Here is a 19,061-nt window from a genome sequence, read left to right as displayed (position 1 = left end):
TGGAACCTGACCAGCTGACCAGGCTAAAATGTGTCTGTTGACACAAGCAAGCAGAACCCGGGTTCCTGGAACCACTGAGCTTTCCTGGCCTTCCCAGGGACAGAGCTGGGGCTGCTGAGGCCTCAGCATGCAGAAGGAATGGTGGGAGCAGCAAGCTGGGGAAAGCCAGGAGCAGCCAGAAGCTTCAGAGCAATGGCTGGGTGTTGGGGAGCCCCAGAGCACAGCCAGGGGCAGCAGGGACAGTCCCACCCTGCCCTGGCACTTGGGGTGGCTCAGCTTGGAGCTGCCACGGGCTGAGGCCACAGTGCCCAGGTGTGGGTGGGAGATAAACTGCCCTGAGCACTTCCAGCAGGGTTTGCCAAAGCACAGAGCACAGCCAGGAGCAAGGGGGAGCACCAGGCTATGCCACAGCCTGGGGGTGCTGGGAAGTGCCACAGGACCTAATCCTGTTTGCCAGTCCCTTCCTTTCCCTGTGCCAAAGCAACAGAGCTCCCCCAGGAGCCCAGGCTGGAGCAGCACAGGGCAGAGATGGACCCTGCAGGGAAAAGGGGATAGAGCCCCACATCCCATGCACCATCCTGCCTGACTGGGCTCTGCAGAGCTGGGAAGAACCAGGCACAAAATGTTTCAGAAGAGGAAGGAGAGGAAAGAAACGAGTAAATTCCTGGTGGATGTTTCTCCATGGTCATATCCAGTCCAGCTGCTGCAGCTCAGCACTGTCCAGCACCTCTTTGCTCTACACACCTCCAGGGCACCCAGAGGGGCTGCCAGAGATCCTCCTGAGTACTCCAGGGTGCTCTGGAGTGAAGGGATGGCTGGCCCAGGCTGGCTGCTGGAGCACGTGGTGCAGGACAGGCGCTCCTGCTTTCCTCCTTCCAGTGCTGAGAGGAGCCCAGGTGCAGCTGATGGTGCCCACTCAAAGCCCTTGGCACAGGGCTGAGCTCAGTTTGCCTCCAGGATGCCTGGGAGATGTGGCAGCAGTGCCAGCAGGCTGTGCAGCCCCCTGTCCCCAGGCAGTGCTCTGATTTCCGATGGTGGCGCTGCACGGAGGGATCTGTGCTGGGCACGGCTCTGCTGAGGCTGAGCGAGCCAGGATGAGCCAGGCTCCTCTCCTGCTCCAGCACCCTCAGGCTGCTGCTGCTTGGCCTCCTGGCCCTGGATCCTGCTGCTGCTGCCGTGCTCTGCTGCCTGTGCCTCTTGCCCGTTTTGTTCACTCGGTCTTTGTTCAGTGCAGCTCTGGCAGGAGGCGCTTCCCCCGCGCTTCCCTCGCTGCTCCCTCACCTGGAAGCGCCTCAGTCCCTCGGCTCTCCTCGGGCCGGGGCAGCTCGTCCTGCCCTCGGCATTGCGGGAACAAAGCAAACCTGGTGAGTCACCTCGGCCGCCGCCGGGGGCAGCGGGAGCTCTGCTGCCACTCGCTTTGCTGTTCAGCTTCCTTTTCCCAAACCAGAAGTGGCCGAAGCAAAGAGATGGTGAATTCAGCACGTGAGTTTGTTTGTTTTTTTTTGTCATGGAAGGTACAAGCCAGGCAAGGAAGAACATTCCCTCACTGTGGCTACATTCGCTTTTAGTGGCTTTCTGAGCCGAATCTGAGAATTCCTCTCTTTATATCCAGTCTCTCTTAATACAATTTTAATATTCTGGTTGATCCTAAAGATGCAACGTTAACTATAGAAACAGCAGCAGAAAAGCGGAGGGTACAAGACATGTTTTTATACAAAAAAAAAATTTTTTGTCGCTTACAAAACATATGCAAAAGAAGCTAAAAAAAACCAAAAGGCATTGCTATTTGTTCTACATAAAAAATCTCATAACTAATGTTCTTTTTTTTTAAAAAAGAAATATCAAGCTTAGGCACAATTTTGCTGCTGGCTGCTTGTGAACAAGCCAAGAGAACACGCCACCCCCTCCTAACTGAGTGATATGTATTGACTGTTCTGCACTTTATACTTAAGGCAATTTTTTGTTTCCGTTTTGTTTCTGACAAAGTGTTTTTTCCACCCCTTACGTCACGCCAGGATCCGTCTGCATGTGTCAGTATGAGCAGTACTACAGTTTGTGGTTCAACAGGGTTGCAGGTCACACCAAGGGTTTTCTTCCTACAGATCTCCATATCCAGAGGAACAAAAAGATCTACAAATAAAAAAAATAAAAAAAAAAAAAAGTCTGAAGTGATAGGAACTCAAATGAGAATAGAACTGTGCTCCTTGCACAGGCCCCAAGGCTCCTGCTGCAGCTTGTCCTGGCAGGCTGGGCAGGGCTGCAGCTGAACTTTGCCTTTGTTTTGGTCAGGCCACCCCCAGGCACCCAATGGGCCAGGGGACACCAAGGGACTCTCCAGGCACTCTATGGGATCAGCTCCTGACCCTGATCCACTCCTGGATCTGCTCAATGCCCCCATCATCTCTGCACTGTTCAGATTGCTGCTAGGTTCCCTTAAAGATGGGAACAGCCCATCAGAGAATTACCAGGGGATTTTCACCTTCTCTGACTCGCTTGCAATTTCTGGGACCTGCCCACTCCCTCTCACAAGGAAAAGGAATTGCTCATTCCCAGTAGCTAACTGAGGGCAGGACTGGGAGGTGCAGACAGTGCTGAGCCCACTCAGAGAGCTCCAAACGCCCCCATCCCAGCTATGGGGCTGAACTGTGCTCTGGGGCAGAGGCTTTGCATGTCCATGGGGTGTGTGACACACAGACAGAATCATGGAATGGCTTGGGTTGGAAGGAACATTAAAGTTCATCTTATTCCACCTCCTGCTATGGGCAGGGACATCTCTCACTATCTCAGACTGCTCCAAGCCCCTCCAGCCTGGCCTTGGACACTTCAGGAATAGGGCAGCCACAGGTGCCCTGGGCACTCTGTGCCAGGCCTTGCAGCTCACTGATTTCAGGGAGTGAATCAGGACCATGGCTGCTGCAGAGGGAGGGGGGCTGACCAGACAGAGCACAGCAGGGCACGGGCACAGGGCTGCACCCACACTGGGATCAAGGTGAACAGTACCTTTACATGTGTCCAACAGGGTTGTGACCATCTCCTAGACCAGGATGTGAAGCTGACAGTGTCATCTGGGGGTCTCCCACCACTCCAGACACTTTCTCCTCTTCCCGGCGCTTCAAGCAGGCGGCTTTGGGGTTCAGATTGCGCTCTGTGCCCAAAACAGCAAGGGAGGGGAGCAGCCTCAGTCTGGGCAGCAGCAGCAGCCCAGAGGGACAGCAGGGACAGTGCCAGGCAGGCCCGTGGGAGGAGATGAGCTCTGTGCAGCCAGTCCCTGCCAGGCCCCTGCTCAAGCAGAACCCCAGGCCCAGCTGCACCCCCACTCAAACATGGAATCATGGAATGGTTTGGGTTGGAAGGAATGTTACAGCCCATCTTGTTCCAGCCCCCTGCCACGGCAGGGACACCTTCCACCATCCCAGGCTGCTCCAGCCCCAATGTCCAACCTGGCCTTGGGCACTGCCAGGGATCCAGGGGCAGCCACAGCTGCTCTGGGCACCCTGTGCCAGGCCATCTCCATGTGCTTGTTACAGGAACGCCCAAGCGCCTCAGGCAGCCCTCAGAGCTGAGAACTGAATTTTCCAAAGCTGCTTAATGGGATCCAGGTGCCAAATCATACTAAGCATGAGCGAAGAGAGAAAGGAGCCTCAAATCCAGCCCAGGCTGGGGCTGAGGAGAGCTCAGCAGCCAGAGGTGCTGCTGGCACTGCAAACACACAGCTCACAGCAGAGCAGGAGTCAGGACTGAGAAGCACGAGCATGCAGAGAAGGGGAAGAGACAGGCCCCAAAATGCACCTGCCAGTGGTACCATACCTCGTACTTGCTGCTCCAGGCCCAGAATGACCTGCACCGCCTGCTGCAGGATGATCAGTTTGGTCTGTGCTTTGTCGGTTTTTAAGTGCATCTGGCACATGCGTCCCAGCTCTTTAAAGGCCTCGTTAATGTCCCGCACACGCACCCTCTCCCTGGCGTTATTGGCCATTCTCCTCTCCCGGTCCCTCAGGTCTTTGTCCTCCAGTGACAAGGCCTCGTCTGTACTGCTGGGTTCACAGCACCACAGGGGTTAGTCAGGGGGTGCAGCGAGGGGGGCTCTATGTTGCCGTGCTGGAAGTGCTCCGGGTGTCCACTGGAAATGGCCCAAACAGCCTCACTTTGCAAAGCACGTTGCTCTGGGTGCTTCCCAGTCACCTCTGTGAGCCCAGGGAAGGTGCTGCCAGCACAGAGCCAGGGGGCTGGAGGGGACACTGGGGACAAGGGTGGGCATTGATGCAGCATCACCCACCAACACCTTCTACCCTCTGCAAAATTTTGTTTGTTTTCAACTGAAAACTCCAAGACTTGGGGAGGGTATCTGCCAAAACTATCAGGTTTGTCCCCCAAGGAAAGATTTTGGCAGGAAGCAAATCTTTCTTTGTAAGATTTCCTTCCCAAATTGCATCTGCAGCTCCCAGTGCTGGTGTTTGGAGCAGTGGTGCTGCAGCAGCAGGAGCAGCCTGGCCTGGCACCCTCTTAGGAGCCAGGGCAGCATTGGGAGCAGGAGCCAGGGCTGCTCTGAGCATCAGACTCTGATGCAGACACTGAATCCTGATCTTCCCACACAGCCAAAAGCCCACCAGAAGGGGTGATTTTCTCTTCCAGGCACAGTCAGAAGCTCTGGGAGAGCCCCCACTGCTGACAGCACCCCAGGAATGCCTGACACAGGCAGGGATGGGGGAAGCAAAGTTGTGCTGGCAGCACCTTGAACCGTGGCCTTGCCCAACCTCTCAAAAGCCCCAATTTAAGCCCAGACGACCTTCTCCCCCAGAGCAAAACTTCTTGCAGGAAGACACCTGTTTGAGGAGGGTCCTTGACACTGAGGACAGCCTGTGGCCTTGGGCTCCTGGGGAGCAGTGTGGGGATAAGCCTTTAGCAAAGAGGGGCTGCAGAGCCAGAGCCTTCCTGGAGAGCCTCTGACAGTGCACGGCCACGTGAAGGGGAGCAGGGGCTCCCGGGCAGGCACTGCCTGTGTGGGACAGAGGGCTGCCCCCTGTCCCTGCTGCACCCTCTCCTGGCTGCCTTGGCCCTGTCTGTGACCCCTCCTGCTGCCCCAGCTGGCACTGCCACCTTCTCTCCACAGGACAGGCTGGGGGATGGGGCCATCCTGGCACCTGTGCCCCCACGCAGGATTCCAGATCCTTCCTCCAGCACAGATTGGTGGCTGCAGGTCCTTGCTGGTGGCCAGTCCTGGCTGGTGGCTCTCCCAGCAGAGGCCAGGCTTGGATGTCACACCAGGGCAGGACAGAGCTGTGTCCCCACCACTGGCAGCTTTCATTGTGTGAGGATGGGATGCTTTGGCTGCCTTGTGCCCCTGGGGGTCACCAGCCTGAAACTCCTCAGGCTCCTCCTTTCCCTGTAGCTGCAGTGGCAGCGGGAGGATCCTGGCAGCCCCCCTGGGCACACAGGGACCCGATGGCCCTGTGCCCATGGCAGTGCTGCCAGAGGGGGTGTGAGGTGCCATTCTCTCCTGGAAAGCAGCACAAACCCACAGAGGGGACACTGCCTGTCTGCACTAACTGCTGAGGGAGCCTGCAGGTACTGCCACCTCCCTGGCTGCCTCCAGGAAGGGTTTAAAAAGGGACAAGTTTGGGAGACCAAAGTGAACATGGTGCCAACTCTGCCTAAGCCCTGCCCCACCCTTGGTCCTGCCTGGAATCCACGAGCAGCAAGTACAAGGTAGAGTGGGACCACCGAGAGGTCACGGCTGGGGCATGTCTGTAGGAGATTGGAAAGAACAGAACCAAAAAATAAAAACTCGAAATTAAAAAAAAAGAAAAAAATCAAAAGGAAGGGGAAATTAAAAAAGAAGACAGGAAAAAATATACATGTTATGAAAGGCAAAAAATTACAAACTGAAGAGAGGCACAAAGGACTCCAACATCAAGGCACAGCAAGGCCAGCAGAGAGGAGCACAGGCAGGCACAGCCCCCGACGCGTGTTACGACAGCTCTGCAGAGAGAAAGGGTTATCCTGCCCCAGCACCCACTGCAGGAGCAGGAGAGCAGAGCATGCACTGCGGGGTGGGGACAAAGCAGCCAGTCCTGGCAGCAGGACAGCCAGCCCTCCTTCCCTCCCTGGGATGGTGCACACACAGCACGGTGCACACGTGGGGAAGGGACAGAGGTGCCCTGAGGTGTCCTGGTGAGGGGCAGAGCCTGCAGTGCCTGCTGGCAGCTCCAGGCTCAGCATGCACAGTGCTCCCAGCCTGGGTTGGACAGCTCAGGGATGCTGCTGCCCTCACACAGCTCCCAGGGCTTTGCCAGGTGCTGCACTGCGGGGACAGGAGCACAGAGCCCCATCAGGCACACAGAGGGGACAGGAATGGGCTCTGTGCCCAGAGCAGCCCTCGGAGATGGCAGAGCTGGACCCCTCTGGGAGATTTTCTAGTGGGGTTTCTGTCATTTTGCTGGCCAAGCACTGAGCACTCCTGGCTGGGGGAAGCAGGATGGCACAGGTGTCCCCACAGGGACCAGCATGCAGCACGCACGATGGCAGCGGGGGACAAAGGAGGGAACAGCAGGAATGGATGCAAAAAAGGCAAAAAAAAAAAAAAAATAAAAAGGACATCGACAGCCTTGGGTTGTTCCCCAAGGCCACAGGGGAGAGAGACAGTGCGAGGCACCACAGCACGTCACAGGAGACAGACAGACAGACAGCCCCGTGCCGATCAGGTACGTAAATATCACCACTCCGGGACCCTCACTGACCTCTAACTTGTTGCTCCAGGTTCAGTATGACTGATACGGCCTGGTGTAGGATTAGCAGTTTGGTCTGCGGTTTTTCGCTGTTTAGGTGCAGCTGGCACATGCGTCCGAGCTCCTTAAAGGCCTCGTTGATGTCACGGACCCGCAGGCGCTCACGGGCATTATTGGCGACCCTCCTTTCTCTCTCTCTCTCGGCTTTTTGCTCTGGGGGAAGAAGATCGTCCTCCTCATCCTCATCTTGACTAATGGTTTAAAATAAGAACGAGACAGGGACATTCCTCGTGTGCACTCTCAGCACTGGTCAACTCACAGACAAGAAACACACGGTGACCCACGGAGACGCCGAGCCCCCCGTGTGCCCTGCGGGCCCTGCCGGCCTGTGCCACCTGCAGGGACACACAGGGGCTTCCCAGAGAAGCAGTTAAGGCTCTTCTTCTGCCTCTCTTTTGTTTTGTTTTGTTTTTAAACAGCAAAGAAAGAAACCACAATGTGATTAAGGCCTAAGCTTGTTGCCAAGAAAGTGCAGGGTGGCCCAGACAAGGTGAAGGCCAACACTGGAATCCCCAGCTGGAATTTGGGAAGATGCAGCCCTCTGCCTCCAGGGAAGGAGTGGGGCTGGTGCTGCCTCTCTGGGCACCAGCACCCTGCTGAGCTCTCTGAGCTGGTGGCAAGGCCACAGAGCAGCCAACATGCTGGAGGACTCCACCTGAGCCACTGCCACTCCCCTGGCTGCATGTGACAGAGGACACAAGAGCCCAAGGCAGAGAGCAGAGGAACCTCAAGGCAGGGAAGGGCTCAAACGTGTCTGACTGGGGCTGAGCACTTGCTCCTGCCCTGCACAGCCCCAAGTGATCACACCAGCAGGTGGGGGATCAGGTGCATCCCTCTGCTTTAGGATCATGAGCACACCCTGAGGCCACAGGGACAGGCCCCAGCTGGAGGGTGGCAGGGACCCTTCTCCCTGGGGCAGCAGCAGGAGCCCAGACTGTGGGAGACCACCCCAGGCTCCAGGGTGGGCAAGGGCTGGGGGGCTGTGCTGCAGGATGACCCCAGGCCAAAGCTCAGTGCCTGGTGGGTCCTGGAAGCTGGACCCCAGCCCAAACACCCCTGGCCTGGGAACAGAGAAAGTGAAGGGAGAGACCTGTTCAAAGAGCACCTTGTTCTGTTCCGGGAGGGTTTCAGCTCCTTCTTCTCCTCCTCTGAGTTATCTGCCACTGACGTGTTCTCTTCATCCTCCTTCTCTTCCCTCTTTATTTCACTGGTTCCTGAGGAGACGCTGCTCCGCCCCAGCCCCCCGGCCAAGCCTGCAGAGACACAGCCACAGGTCAGAGACACAGCTCAGAGGCCTGACCACACAGCAGGCTGGGGTGCCCAGCCCTGCTCCTGCAGTGCCATCCCAAACTCATCATGCATTGCTGCTCCACACTCAGGAAGATGGAGGGGATGCTGGCTTTGCCCTGCTGACACTCCCTGTTCTCCCTCTGAACTCCCAGACCCTCCTGGTTTGGGAACCCAACAGCAGAGCACTGTGAACTGTGTACCCACACCTGTCAGGGAGATGGGAAAATACAGGTCAAACATGTAGGGTTAGATGGATATTGGGAAGGAATTCTTCCTTAGGAGGGTGATGAGACCCTGGTACAGGGTGCCCACAGCAGCTGTGGCTGCCCCTGGATCCCTGGCAGTGTCCCAGGCCAGGCTAGATGTTACACTTGGAACGTGTCCCTCCCCATGGGAGAGGGTGGAAGAGGATGAGCTTTAAGGTCCCATGCAAGCCAGACCATTCTGGGACTCTGTGAAACCTCTGGAACAGGCTCCAAGTAGAAACTGCCCTGTGATTGTTGCAAGGAAGCACCAACCTTGCAGAGACATCCATCTCCTCCCAGGCTGCTGCACAGGCCTGGACCCAAGCCCCCCAGGTGACTCCCCACACCCCCAGCAGGTGACCCTTAGCACAGGTGAGTCCCACCCTGCACCTGAGCAGAGCTGCCTTACCACTGTACGTGTCCTGCTGCCTGCTGAGGTCTGGGAGTGAGCTGGGCTGGGATGGAAGTGTGACATGGTTGTGGAGCAAGCTGGGGTTGCTGGACAACCCATCTTCAGGGTGGCCTCCTCCCACCTGCAGCACAAGGAGCAGAGTGAGCCTCAGAGGGGGAAGTGTTGCAGCCAGCAGGCAGTGGGACATTCACCTGAGCAGTCACCCCAGGACACCCTGGGGGCTCCAGGGATCAGGTGAGGCACAGCCCTGTGCTCCCCTCAGCCTCCCTCACCTGAAGCTCTGGAATGCAGGAGGAAGAGCCACAGCACCAGCTCTCTGGGACTGTGGTGGGGACACTGCAGCTCCCTGCTCTGAGCAGGAGCTGCACCCAGCCCACAGCCCCTGGCACTGCTGCCCCCACCCTGAGGAAAAGCCCCTCTGTGCCTGCTGCAAGGCCAGCACACCAGAGAGGACATGTGTCCCTTGAGCACCACCCTTTCTGCCACCTCCCCAGTGCCGCCAGAGCAAAGGACATCCCAGCAACATGGGCTTGGCTCCAAAGGGGCTGGAGGCAAAGAGTGAGGGCCCCTCCTGAGCCCAGGGCCCCGAGGCTGTGCCACACAGGCTGGGGGCACTGACAGGACAGAGCCAGCCCTGCTGGCTCCCCAGCTGGCAGCAGCCTGCAGGGGACACATCCCATTCCCTGCTCAGGAACAGAATCCAGGGAGCCTGGAAGGGGAGCACAACTGGTTTTCTGGAGACTGGAGATGTGTCACTGTTTGCTTATGCAGGCAAGCAGCTCTGCCAAAAATGTGCTGGTGTGGTCACCAGCCTCTACACAAGGGGAGACCCAGGTGACCCTGCATGGGAGCCCAGTATCCACATGCCCAGGGTGCCCTGGATCCATCACATTCCCTGGAGCTGGAATAAACCCTCACACACCAGCACTCTGCACAGAGGGACATGGTGCCTGCCCAGACCATTCAGGGCAGGGAATTCCTGGTGACACCTGGAACTCCTGTACCCACTGGATCCCTCTTCTCCTCCCTGCATATTCCAGAGATGCCCTGAAGTTATTTTGAGGGATTTCCAATCATGATGCAGGGAAAGAAGAGCAGCTCTCTCATCACTTCTGCCTGCCCCAAGAAGGGGCACAGGGGAAGGGCAACACAGAGCTGGTGTCAAGGGTGGACTCAATGTCCCCACAGCAGCTGTGGCTGCTCCTGGATCCCTGGCAGTGTCTCAGGCCAGGCTGGGGCTTGGAGCACCCTAAGGCAGTGGAAGGTGTCCCTGCCCATGGCAGGAGGTAGAACAAGATGAACTTTGAGGTCCCTCCAAACCAAACCACTTTGGGATTCTATGACTCAACCCTCCCTTGCAGGAACATGGGAAGTGACTTCTGTGCATGTCACCCAACGCTGCCAACACCTGACCCAAGCTGGTCCCAAAGGCAATGCCAGGGCATGCCACACGTGTCCCCAGTGTGTCCCTGCCAGCTCTCACACTCACCAGACTGGGGTGCCTGCTGCCCAGGGCCATGACTGAGGCGGGGAAGGCCTGGCCCAGGCTGCCCACAGCAGCACTGTGTGCAGGTGCTGAGCCCAGCAGCCCGTGCATGTCCCCGTGGCTGCTGGGCATGGCAGAGGTCTGGCCCACAGCATGGTTCCTCAGCACGTGGATGGCTTCATCCAACCTGTCTTCCATTTTGTTTTGCTGGAAGGGCAGGACAGAGACAGGTCTGTGTTAAGTGCCCCATCCCTGGATGTGTTCAAGGTTGGACAGGGCTTAGAGCACCCTGGTCTGTTCATGGCAGGAGGTGGAACTGTGTGAGCTTTAAGATCCCTTCCAACCCAAACCTTTCCACGATTCCAATCCAATTCCATGACTGCAATCCCATAAAGCCAGCAGCCCCCTGCTTCTCTGCATTTTGGAATGGCTGGTGGCCATCCTGGACTCAGGTGTCACAGGGCAGGGATGGGGAGAAACAAGCCCACCCAGGCAGTGCCATTCCCCAAATGCACAATGGGTCACAGGAGTGGAAGTGCTCAGGGCAGGGAGGCAGGGACTGCCAGGAATCCCTTGGGCTGGGCCACAGCCCTGGGCTGGGGGCAGGGGAGATGCCAGGCTGCTGGGGGACTCCAGGCCAGGGATGCAGCACTCGGCTCTGCTTAGCTGCTGCCACCCAAATATCCATCCCTGACCAACCAGCTGATTGCAGGCACTCAGAGAGGCATCCCCCAAAAACCCTTCACCACCAAGCCCTGAGGGATGAGAGAGAAAACGAATTTTTGGTGCCACTCACCAAGGTGTGGAGGCTCCCTTCGTAGCTGGGAGATAAGGCACCCGCTGCACCTGCCCGCGGCCACTGTGATGAGCCTGGGGACAAACGCACACGTGGGGACCGGCCATGGCCACTAGATGGGGCTGCAAGCTGGGACACGGCCACCGAGCCAGACAGCAGGGCCCGGGCACGGCATGGGGCACCTGGCACTGCATGGGGCACAGCGGCACCCGGGCATTGCATGGGGCACAGCAGCACCCGGGCACTGCATAAGGCACCTGGCACTGCATGGGGCACAGCGGCACCTGGGCACTGCATGGGGCACCTGGCACTGCATGGGGCACAGCAGCACCCGGGCATTGCATGGGGCACCTGGCACTGCATGGGGCACAGCGGCACCCGGGCATTGCATGGGGCACAGCAGCACCCGGGCACTGCATGGGGCACCTGGCACTGCATGGGGCACAGCAGCACCCGGGCACGGAATGGGGCACCTGCACTGCATGGGGCACCTGGCACTGAACAGCACTACATGGACACTGTGGCACCCCGTGGACACTGTGGCATCACATGGACACTGTGGCACCTCATGGACACTGTGGCACCACACAGACACTATGGCACCGTGAGGCACCACGAGCTCTGCTCTGGCTCAGACCCCGAGAGGTGCCCCAATGTCCCTGGTCTGTGACTCGCTGTGACCTTGGGCCAGGTTATGCTGCACCCCAGGCACAGGGAGCCTGGCAGCAGCTCTGCTGGCCACAACAGGACCTGTCCTGCCCAAGGGGAGCAGGAATGGGCTCTCAGCAGGTGCTGAATGTGGGTTTTACCACTTGGCTGCTTCCCACTGTGCTTCTCCAACGAGAGGCAAATCCAGCCACAGCCTCTCTGAGATGGGACACTCAGGGACAGGATCAGGAATGGCAGGAGAAGGTCCTGGAGTTGCTGCCAGCCCTGGGCTGAGGGTTTGGGGCTGAGCTGGGAAGTCCCCAAAGCAAACCCGACCCCCCTTACCCTTCACATTGTCACTCACCTGCGAGGCCCTGCGGGGACCCGACTGGGGTGGAGGGGTTGGAGGAGAAGTTATTGCTAGAGTGGTCGGGGGAGTAAATCTGCAGGGACAGAAGGGGGATGGTCAGCAGTGCCACCCTGAGCTAGCTGTCCCCCCCAGTGGCACCCACCACCTGCTGGGACCTCCCTTTCCAAACCCACTGCCAGCACAAAGACAGAGCCCAGTTCCCCCATTAATCCTGGGGTCTCTCTCTGTCCCTACTGTCACCACCCCTGAGTGCAGCCTCTGCTCTCCAGGGCCCCTCTCAGGAGGAAGCAGGAGCTCTCAGGAATTGCTGCAGGGTGCACTGTCACCTGCAGCCTGGGGTGTCACAGACACCCCTCTGCCACTGTGCAAAGATCACTGAACGGGACAGAGGCAACTCTCTGGAAACCCAGTGAGACCAGTGCCCTCCAGTTTGAACCAGCACACACAGGGCAAGGACTACTGGGACCTGCAAGACCTGCCACAAGGTCTGTGTAGGGCAGTCTTGGCAGAACAGCACCAGGCTGGGAGGGCATAGAGCAGGAAATGGGCTGCAGACCCACCACAACCTGCAGTGCCTCAGTTTCCCCATCCACCAAATGGTGCCAGTACTGAGATGACAGCACATGGAGAGGGGAAAAGCCTCCCTCAGAGGCTGCTGTGGATTTGGGGTGCATTCACCAAATGTGGCCATGTTCCCTGCTGGGTAGAGGGTCCCTGCAGCAGCAGGACTGGGAGGGGGTCAGGACTATCCTAAACTCTTACCGAGGCCAGAGCCTTCCCAAGTGCATCTCCAGAACTCCCAGCTGTGGTTCCTCTGTTACCTGCCAAGAGAGGACACAGATGTCACTGCCAAGGCTCCAGACCCCAGCAGTACCCTACAAGACCTTCTTTGGGGTGACCTCCTCTGGCCTGGGAATTTTCTGCTTTTAGTGCTTTGTTTGAAAATTAAATGTTTGTCCAGCTCAGCGCAGCTTGGACATGGAGCACCTTTCCCTAGAAGCCATCAAGGGGCTGCAGGGACATCTCTCCAAGCTCTGGGCTGAGGTGTAGTGCCACCAACAGCAACCACACATCTCTGCTGCAGCACAGCCATTGCCATGGGGCATCTCAAACCCCAAACAACCACTGGATGATCCCAGAGGTCTCTTCCAACCTTAATGATACTTCTATTCTATGAATTCCAAACTTGCTGCTCCACAGAAAAACAAGGTTTTTTTTCTACAAATCTGTGTCAAGATTCTCATTTCCTGGGGAGCACGAGCTCATTTCAGTAACAGGTTTTGTAACAGGTTCAGCAGGGTGAAAGACTGCAGCACTCAGAGGTTAACATGGTATCCAAACCCAGCATGAGCATTCCTGTTCTGGATCTAGGGGAGCAGCTTCACACAGGTGCAAATCCATCCCACAACTCATCTAAGCCACATCACCTCCAGGAGATAATGCCAGAGCTCCTGTGCTCCTCCCAGACCCACCCCACCAGGTGTAAACACCCAGGTGCTCCAGCAGCAAGAAGCTCACTGTGCCTGCTCCCCAGGCAGGGCTGCAGGCACAGGTGGCACAGCAGGACCAAAGGTGTCTGGGTGTGCTGGATGCCCAGGCTGGCTCTCAGGTGGCTGTGGCTGGGCAAGGGTCGCTGCTGGCCGTACCCATGATGGTGTCGGCGCCGCTGATCGGGGGGGTGTGGCTGGACACGCCGAAGGCGGCGGAGGCGGAGGAGAAGCCGGACACGGAGGGGAGCCCGCCGTTCACCTCGCCGGGATGCAGCTGGTAGTTCTGGCAGGGAGGGACAGAGTGAGAGGGGCCCTGGGAAAGCTGTGGGGCTCAGCAGCCAGGGGAGAAGGGGCCAGGGAGGTGACAAGGCCATGGGACGTTACCATGCGTTCGTGCTGATGTAAACTGTTGAAGCTGCTGGACTGTGGGAGCGGGGAGGAGGAGCTGCCCAGCATGGCACCGTAACTCGACTGGCTCATGGCACCTGGGGAACTCCACAGGTCTGCTGAGTTATGGAGTCCATCTGCAAGGAACCCACAGCTGAGTGGGGCAGGGACAGCAGGCCCCAGCCCCCGGGGGAACAAGCCAGCCCTGGCTGAGGGGCTGTGACTGTCCCCACCATGTCCTGCCTGTGCTCAGCATCACCTGCTGAGCAAACCAGGAGAAACCCTCTGGGACAGGAACAGGAGCCCAGCAAGGGCTGGAGCTGTGTCAGGCCTTGGCATGGAGCTCAGGGAAAGGTTCTTCCTCCCGAGGGTGCTGGCACTGCCCAGGCTCCCCAGGGAATGGTCCCAAGGCTGCCAGAGCTGCAGGAGCGTTTGGACACTCTCAGGGATGCTCAGGGGGGAATTTTGGGGGGTCTGGGCAGGGACAGGGGCTGCACTGATGATCCCTGAGGATCCCCTCCCACCCAGGATATTCAATCATTTTGGGGCTGCATTGTGTCTCATGCACTCCTACCCTGAGCTCCCTCCAGATGTGCAATCCCTCCCATGGTCCATAACAGGCAAGGCTGCCTCTGCTCTGCCTGCCTTGTGGGATCACAGGTCTGGGAATACCTCACCTGTCATATAAAAGGCTCCAGGGTACACAGTGCTGGGAGGTTTCGAGGGAGTATATCCAGCTGGATCCCTGCTGTAGTCATCACCTGAGTTGGATGGATACACCTGTGGGGCAGGAAGGGGTTGAAGAGAAGGGCTTGGTCAGTCCATGGCCTCACATCCTCACCATGGCTGTCCCCAATCCTGCACAGCTTAAACTTCAAACCTCAAACTTCAGCAGCATTTGACCACCTCTCCCATGGCAACAGAGCAGCAAGTGCTTCACTAAACCCATCTTTCAGGGGATGGAGGGGCAGGACACAGGGAATGGCTGCCAGTGGCAGAGGGCAGGGCTGGATGGGATATTGGGCAGGAATTGTTCCCTGGGAGGGTGGGGAGCCCTGGCACAGGGTGCCCAGAGCAGCTGTGGCTGCCCCTGGATCCCTGGCAGTGTCCCAGGCCAGGCTGGACATTGGGGCTGGAGCAGCCTGGGACAGTGGGGGTGTCCCTGCCAGGGCAGGGGTGGAACTGGATGGGCTTTGAGGTCCCTTCCAACCCAAACCATCTGATGAGCCCAGGCATCCTACAGCAGATCTGGGGGGGGAACTGGAGCAGCTCAGCCAACGTCCTCAAAGGGCACAGCCCTACATGGAGCAGGGCAGGGGACAGGGCACAGAGGGCACAGATGACAGAGCACAGAGCAGAGGGCACAGGGGGCAGGGAGCAGAGGAGAGGGCACAGATGACAGGGAAGAGGACACAGGGCTTTGTTCCTGTCACCCTCCTTGGTCCCCAGAACCTGCCCAGCTCCAGCAGAAGTTTCGACTCTGCTCCAGTTCCCTTTTCCATGGTTATAACTTTTTCTGGGTAACCACAAAAGCCACCACTGCTGCAGTGACCCCACTGGGGGAACGGGCTGGGTGGTGGCAGTGGGCACTGCCCTGTGCCAACCCTGTGCCAGGCTCCTGAGCACAGCCCCTGCTCAGAGCCCACAGGGAAATGGGGCTGAGGGGAACTGAGGCAGGGGGGGCTGAGCAGCCCCTCACAGTCACTGTCACAGGGGAGGGGACAGTCCTCAGACAGTCATCACACAGCTCCTGGGTCAGATTTCTGCAGCACTGCTCAGCTCTGTGATTCAACAGCACATTAAGCACAAGAAAAAGCTTTTCCTTCCCTTCTAAATTAACCAAACCCATCCTAGAAAGCCCTGACCGAAAATCAGCTTCTGCCAGGACAAAAACAGACTTTTCTTTTTTTAAAGCAGAAATTCAACATGCAAAGGAACTGAAATGGCATTCAAAGAAACTGAAATAGCACTCAGATGATGTGAGAACTTTTGTCACAGCTTATTTTCATCCCCTTTGATTCATTCTGAAACCGATAATCTTTTTTTTTTTTAATCCAGCTGAAAGCAGAGGTGGGGCAGGGGCCGGGCTCTGCCTGGCACACACGGTTCTCTTTGGGAAGGAAACTTGCCCGAGTTTCTTTTTCCTCACAGCCAGCTGCTCCCTTCTAGCCCTTGTCATCAAGCAAAAAGAAACAAAACTGATGGTGGAGAATGAAAGATACAATCAGAGAATCCTTAAGGTTGGAAGAGATCTTTAAGTCCAACTATAAAAGCAGCAGCACCAACATGCTCACCACTAACCCATGTCCTCCCTCAAGGGCCACAGCCACGTTTTCAGAACAGTTCCAAGATGGTGACTCCACCATGGCCCTGGACAGCCTGTGCCAGGCTTCTTTTTGTTTAAAAAGCAACCCCAAAGCCCCCCAGAAATCAACAAGGGTCAATGGAGCTGGGGAAGCGGCTCAGCCTGGAGAAAAGGAGGCTCAGGGGGCCCTTGTGGCTCTGCATAACTCCCTGACAGGAGGGGACAGCCAGGGGGGATTTGGGATCTGCTCCAGGGAACAGGGACAGGAGGAGAGGGAACGGCCCCAGGCTGGGCCAGGGGAGGTTTGGGTTGGATGTTGGGAACATTTCTTCACTGAAAGTGTGCTCAGGCACTGGAACAGACTGCCCAGGGCAGGAGTGGAGTCACCATCCTGGAAGAGTTCAAACAACGTGTGAATGAGGCACTTGGGGACATGGGTCAGCAGTGGCCTTGGCAGTGCTGGGGAACAGTTGGACTCAGTGACCTTTAGAGGGCTTTTCCAACCTTAATGACTCTGTGATTCTACAGGGAACTCGTAAAATAAAGACAAAAAAATGAGAGAGGGGGAAGGGCAAATCCTGACAGACACTGGCAGCTGCCCTTTGTCCCTCTCTCAAAAAAGAGAATTCCAGGCCCTGGTCCCCAGGATGCTGCCGGGTGCTGTGGGCAGAGGGAGCCGGCGTGGGCTGGGGGATGGGGCAGAGCGGGAATGCAGCAAATTGACTTTTGCTGTAATTTGCTGCAGTAGCGGGAGCGCAGCAGCCGCGAGCCCCGCGCCATCTGGCAGGGCTGGCCCGGGGCCAGGCGCCCGGCAGCTGCACCAGCAGCCAGCCAGAGCCAGACTGCAACGGCACAAAATGGCAGCAGCGAGGGACAGCGGGGGGAGGCTCCCCTCGCTGAGCATCCACCCCCAACATCCCTGCTGGATCCTGGGGGGCAAGTTCCACCACGAGCCTGGCCCCGACCGCCGCTGAATTCTCCTTTTGCTGCCCAGCACAGGGGAGGCTGTGAGAGCCAATTCCATCCTTCTGTGCACTCCTGTAAATCAGGGCCAGCCCCGTTCCCCAGCCCCGTTCCCCAGCCCCTGGCCCCAGCCCCTGGCCCCAGCAGCCTCAGGGACCTCCAGGTGAGGTCATTTCCTCTGGTTAAAATTTGCCAGCACGGCCAGAGCAGCTCGAAAAGCCCCAGCGCTGGGATTCGCAGCGCTTTGTGGTCTTGGGTTGTTTTTCCCTCCCTGTTTTTCTTACTTAAAAGCAGGAGCTGGGGTGGGACTTTGGGCAGACTGAGGCTAAACAGAGCAGTGACCAGACTGGGAATGCACAGCCTGAAACAGCTCCCAGGCACTGAACTCCCTGTGCCAGCAAAACCCTGCAGGAACCCACCTGCACAAAACCCCTGCCCGGGTTCCTCTGGCACTGCAGCCAAGGTGGGGCCACATCCAGCCCTGGATCCTGTGCCCAGACAAGCAGCCCATGGCCAGGAGCTCCAGGGAGGCTCCAAGGGGCTCCATGCCCTGAGGACAGCTCTAACCCAGCACCTACTGCATAGAACCATCAGATGGTTTGAGCTCAGAGGGACCTCAAAGCTCATCTCATTCCAGACCCTGCCACTGTCCCAGGCTGCTCCAAGCCCTGTCTAACCTGGCCTGGGACACTCCAGGGATCCAGGGGCAGCCACAGCTGCTCTGGGCACCCTGTGCCAGGGCTCCACACCCTCCCAGAGAACAATTCCTGCCCAATATCCCATCCAGTCCTGCCCTCTGGCTCCTGGAGCCCCTTTAGGCCCTGCAAGGGGCTCTGAGTTTCCCTGGAGCCTTCTCCATGTGAACACCTTCACTTTCCCAGCCTGGCTCCAGAACAGAGGGGCCCCAGCCAGTCCGTGTCTCCTGAGGATAAAAGCCCTGAGCCCAAAGGCCCTGTGTTCCCTGAGTTCCCTGAGTTCCCTGTGTTCCCTGGGTTCCCAGCACAGGTACCTCTGTGCCCATCCCTGCCTGGCACTGCTGCTCACACCCCCAGAAGCCCCTCATGCTTCCAGTGCCTCTCGGAGCCTTTGGCATCACTCCCTGTCCACCCACCCACCCTCAACTCCTGCAGCCACTGACCTCAGCGAGTTTTCAAAGCAGCTCGGGAATTACAGATTAAAGCACTTCATTTTAATGAGATGCTGATTAACCTATTTATTTTGCACGGGGTCCAGCGATAACATGGGGCGGGCCCTGCATGGGCGAGTCAGACAAGAAAGAGCCTTTGATCCATGGCCTTTGAGGCCACTCCTGCTTCACACTTCTCCTGCTGCCTAGATCTGCCTCTCCAGGTGTGGAAGTTCAAAAACAAACCAGGAAGCCAGAGATCCCAGCACAGGGAGGGTGAGGGAAAAGACACAGAACCAGCCCATGGTCTGAATATTGGAGCTTTGGCATCAAGGGGCAGTTGAGGCAAGAGCCAGGGCAGAGAGGGAGATTGCACAGGGTGCCCAGAGCAGCTGTGGCTGCCCCTGGATCCCTGGCACTGTCCAGGGATGGCTGGACAGGGCTTGGAGCAGCCTGGGGCAGTGGAAGGTGTCCCTGCCATGGCAGTGGAGGCACTGGATGAACTTTAATGTTCCTTCCAACCCAAACCATTCCATGATCCTATGAAAGCTGCAGTGCAGGCGTCACTCAGACACAGAGAAGGGGCTGAGCTGTGGCAAATGCCAAGCAGCTCTCCCTGTGGGAATCAGGGCCCTCCAGAGCTCTGCCAGCAGGATGGGCCAAGCCTCAGCACTTTGAAATTTGAGGCCAATAAAGGCCATTTGTTGGGGCGATGTTTTCCCCACATGTCGACTGGGGGTAAAGCTCCAAATTTCACA

General features: G+C 57.7%; 1 protein-coding gene across 16 annotated transcripts in view; it reads right to left on the bottom strand.

Annotated features, from left to right (window-relative positions):
• Positions 1 to 1,615: 1,615 nt before the first annotated feature.
• TCF3 (transcription factor 3) overlaps positions 1,616 to 19,061 on the bottom strand; it is a 77,723-nt gene continuing 60,277 nt past the window's right edge. For 5 of the 16 annotated variants that reach the window (XM_079328553.1, XM_079328548.1, XM_079328556.1 and 2 more), the window contains 12 exons: positions 14,587 to 14,689; positions 13,907 to 14,046; positions 13,679 to 13,805; positions 12,795 to 12,853; positions 12,027 to 12,105; positions 11,015 to 11,088; positions 10,222 to 10,425; positions 8,730 to 8,853; positions 7,876 to 8,038; positions 6,738 to 6,976; positions 3,001 to 3,145; positions 1,616 to 2,130 (listed from right to left, as the gene is read on the bottom strand). In XM_079328553.1, coding sequence (XP_079184679.1) covers positions 3,003 to 3,145; positions 6,738 to 6,976; positions 7,876 to 8,038; positions 8,730 to 8,853; positions 10,222 to 10,425; positions 11,015 to 11,088; positions 12,027 to 12,105; positions 12,795 to 12,853; positions 13,679 to 13,805; positions 13,907 to 14,046; positions 14,587 to 14,689 — 1,455 coding nt within the window. In that variant the 3' untranslated portion in view covers positions 1,616 to 2,130; positions 3,001 to 3,002. Of the gene's footprint in view, positions 2,131 to 3,000; positions 3,146 to 3,807; positions 4,035 to 5,030; positions 5,746 to 6,737; positions 6,977 to 7,875; positions 8,039 to 8,729; positions 8,854 to 10,221; positions 10,426 to 11,014; positions 11,089 to 12,026; positions 12,106 to 12,794; positions 12,854 to 13,678; positions 13,806 to 13,906; positions 14,047 to 14,586; positions 14,690 to 19,061 lie in introns of those variants that run through there. The other 11 variants (XM_079328558.1, XM_079328560.1, XM_079328561.1 and 8 more) reach the window with 8 other exon arrangements.

The sequence above is a fragment of the Erithacus rubecula genome (assembly GCF_903797595.1).
Source record: "Erithacus rubecula genome assembly, chromosome: 28".
Taxonomy (NCBI): domain Eukaryota; kingdom Metazoa; phylum Chordata; class Aves; order Passeriformes; family Muscicapidae; genus Erithacus; species Erithacus rubecula.
This window is presented reverse-complemented; position numbering and strand designations above follow the sequence as displayed.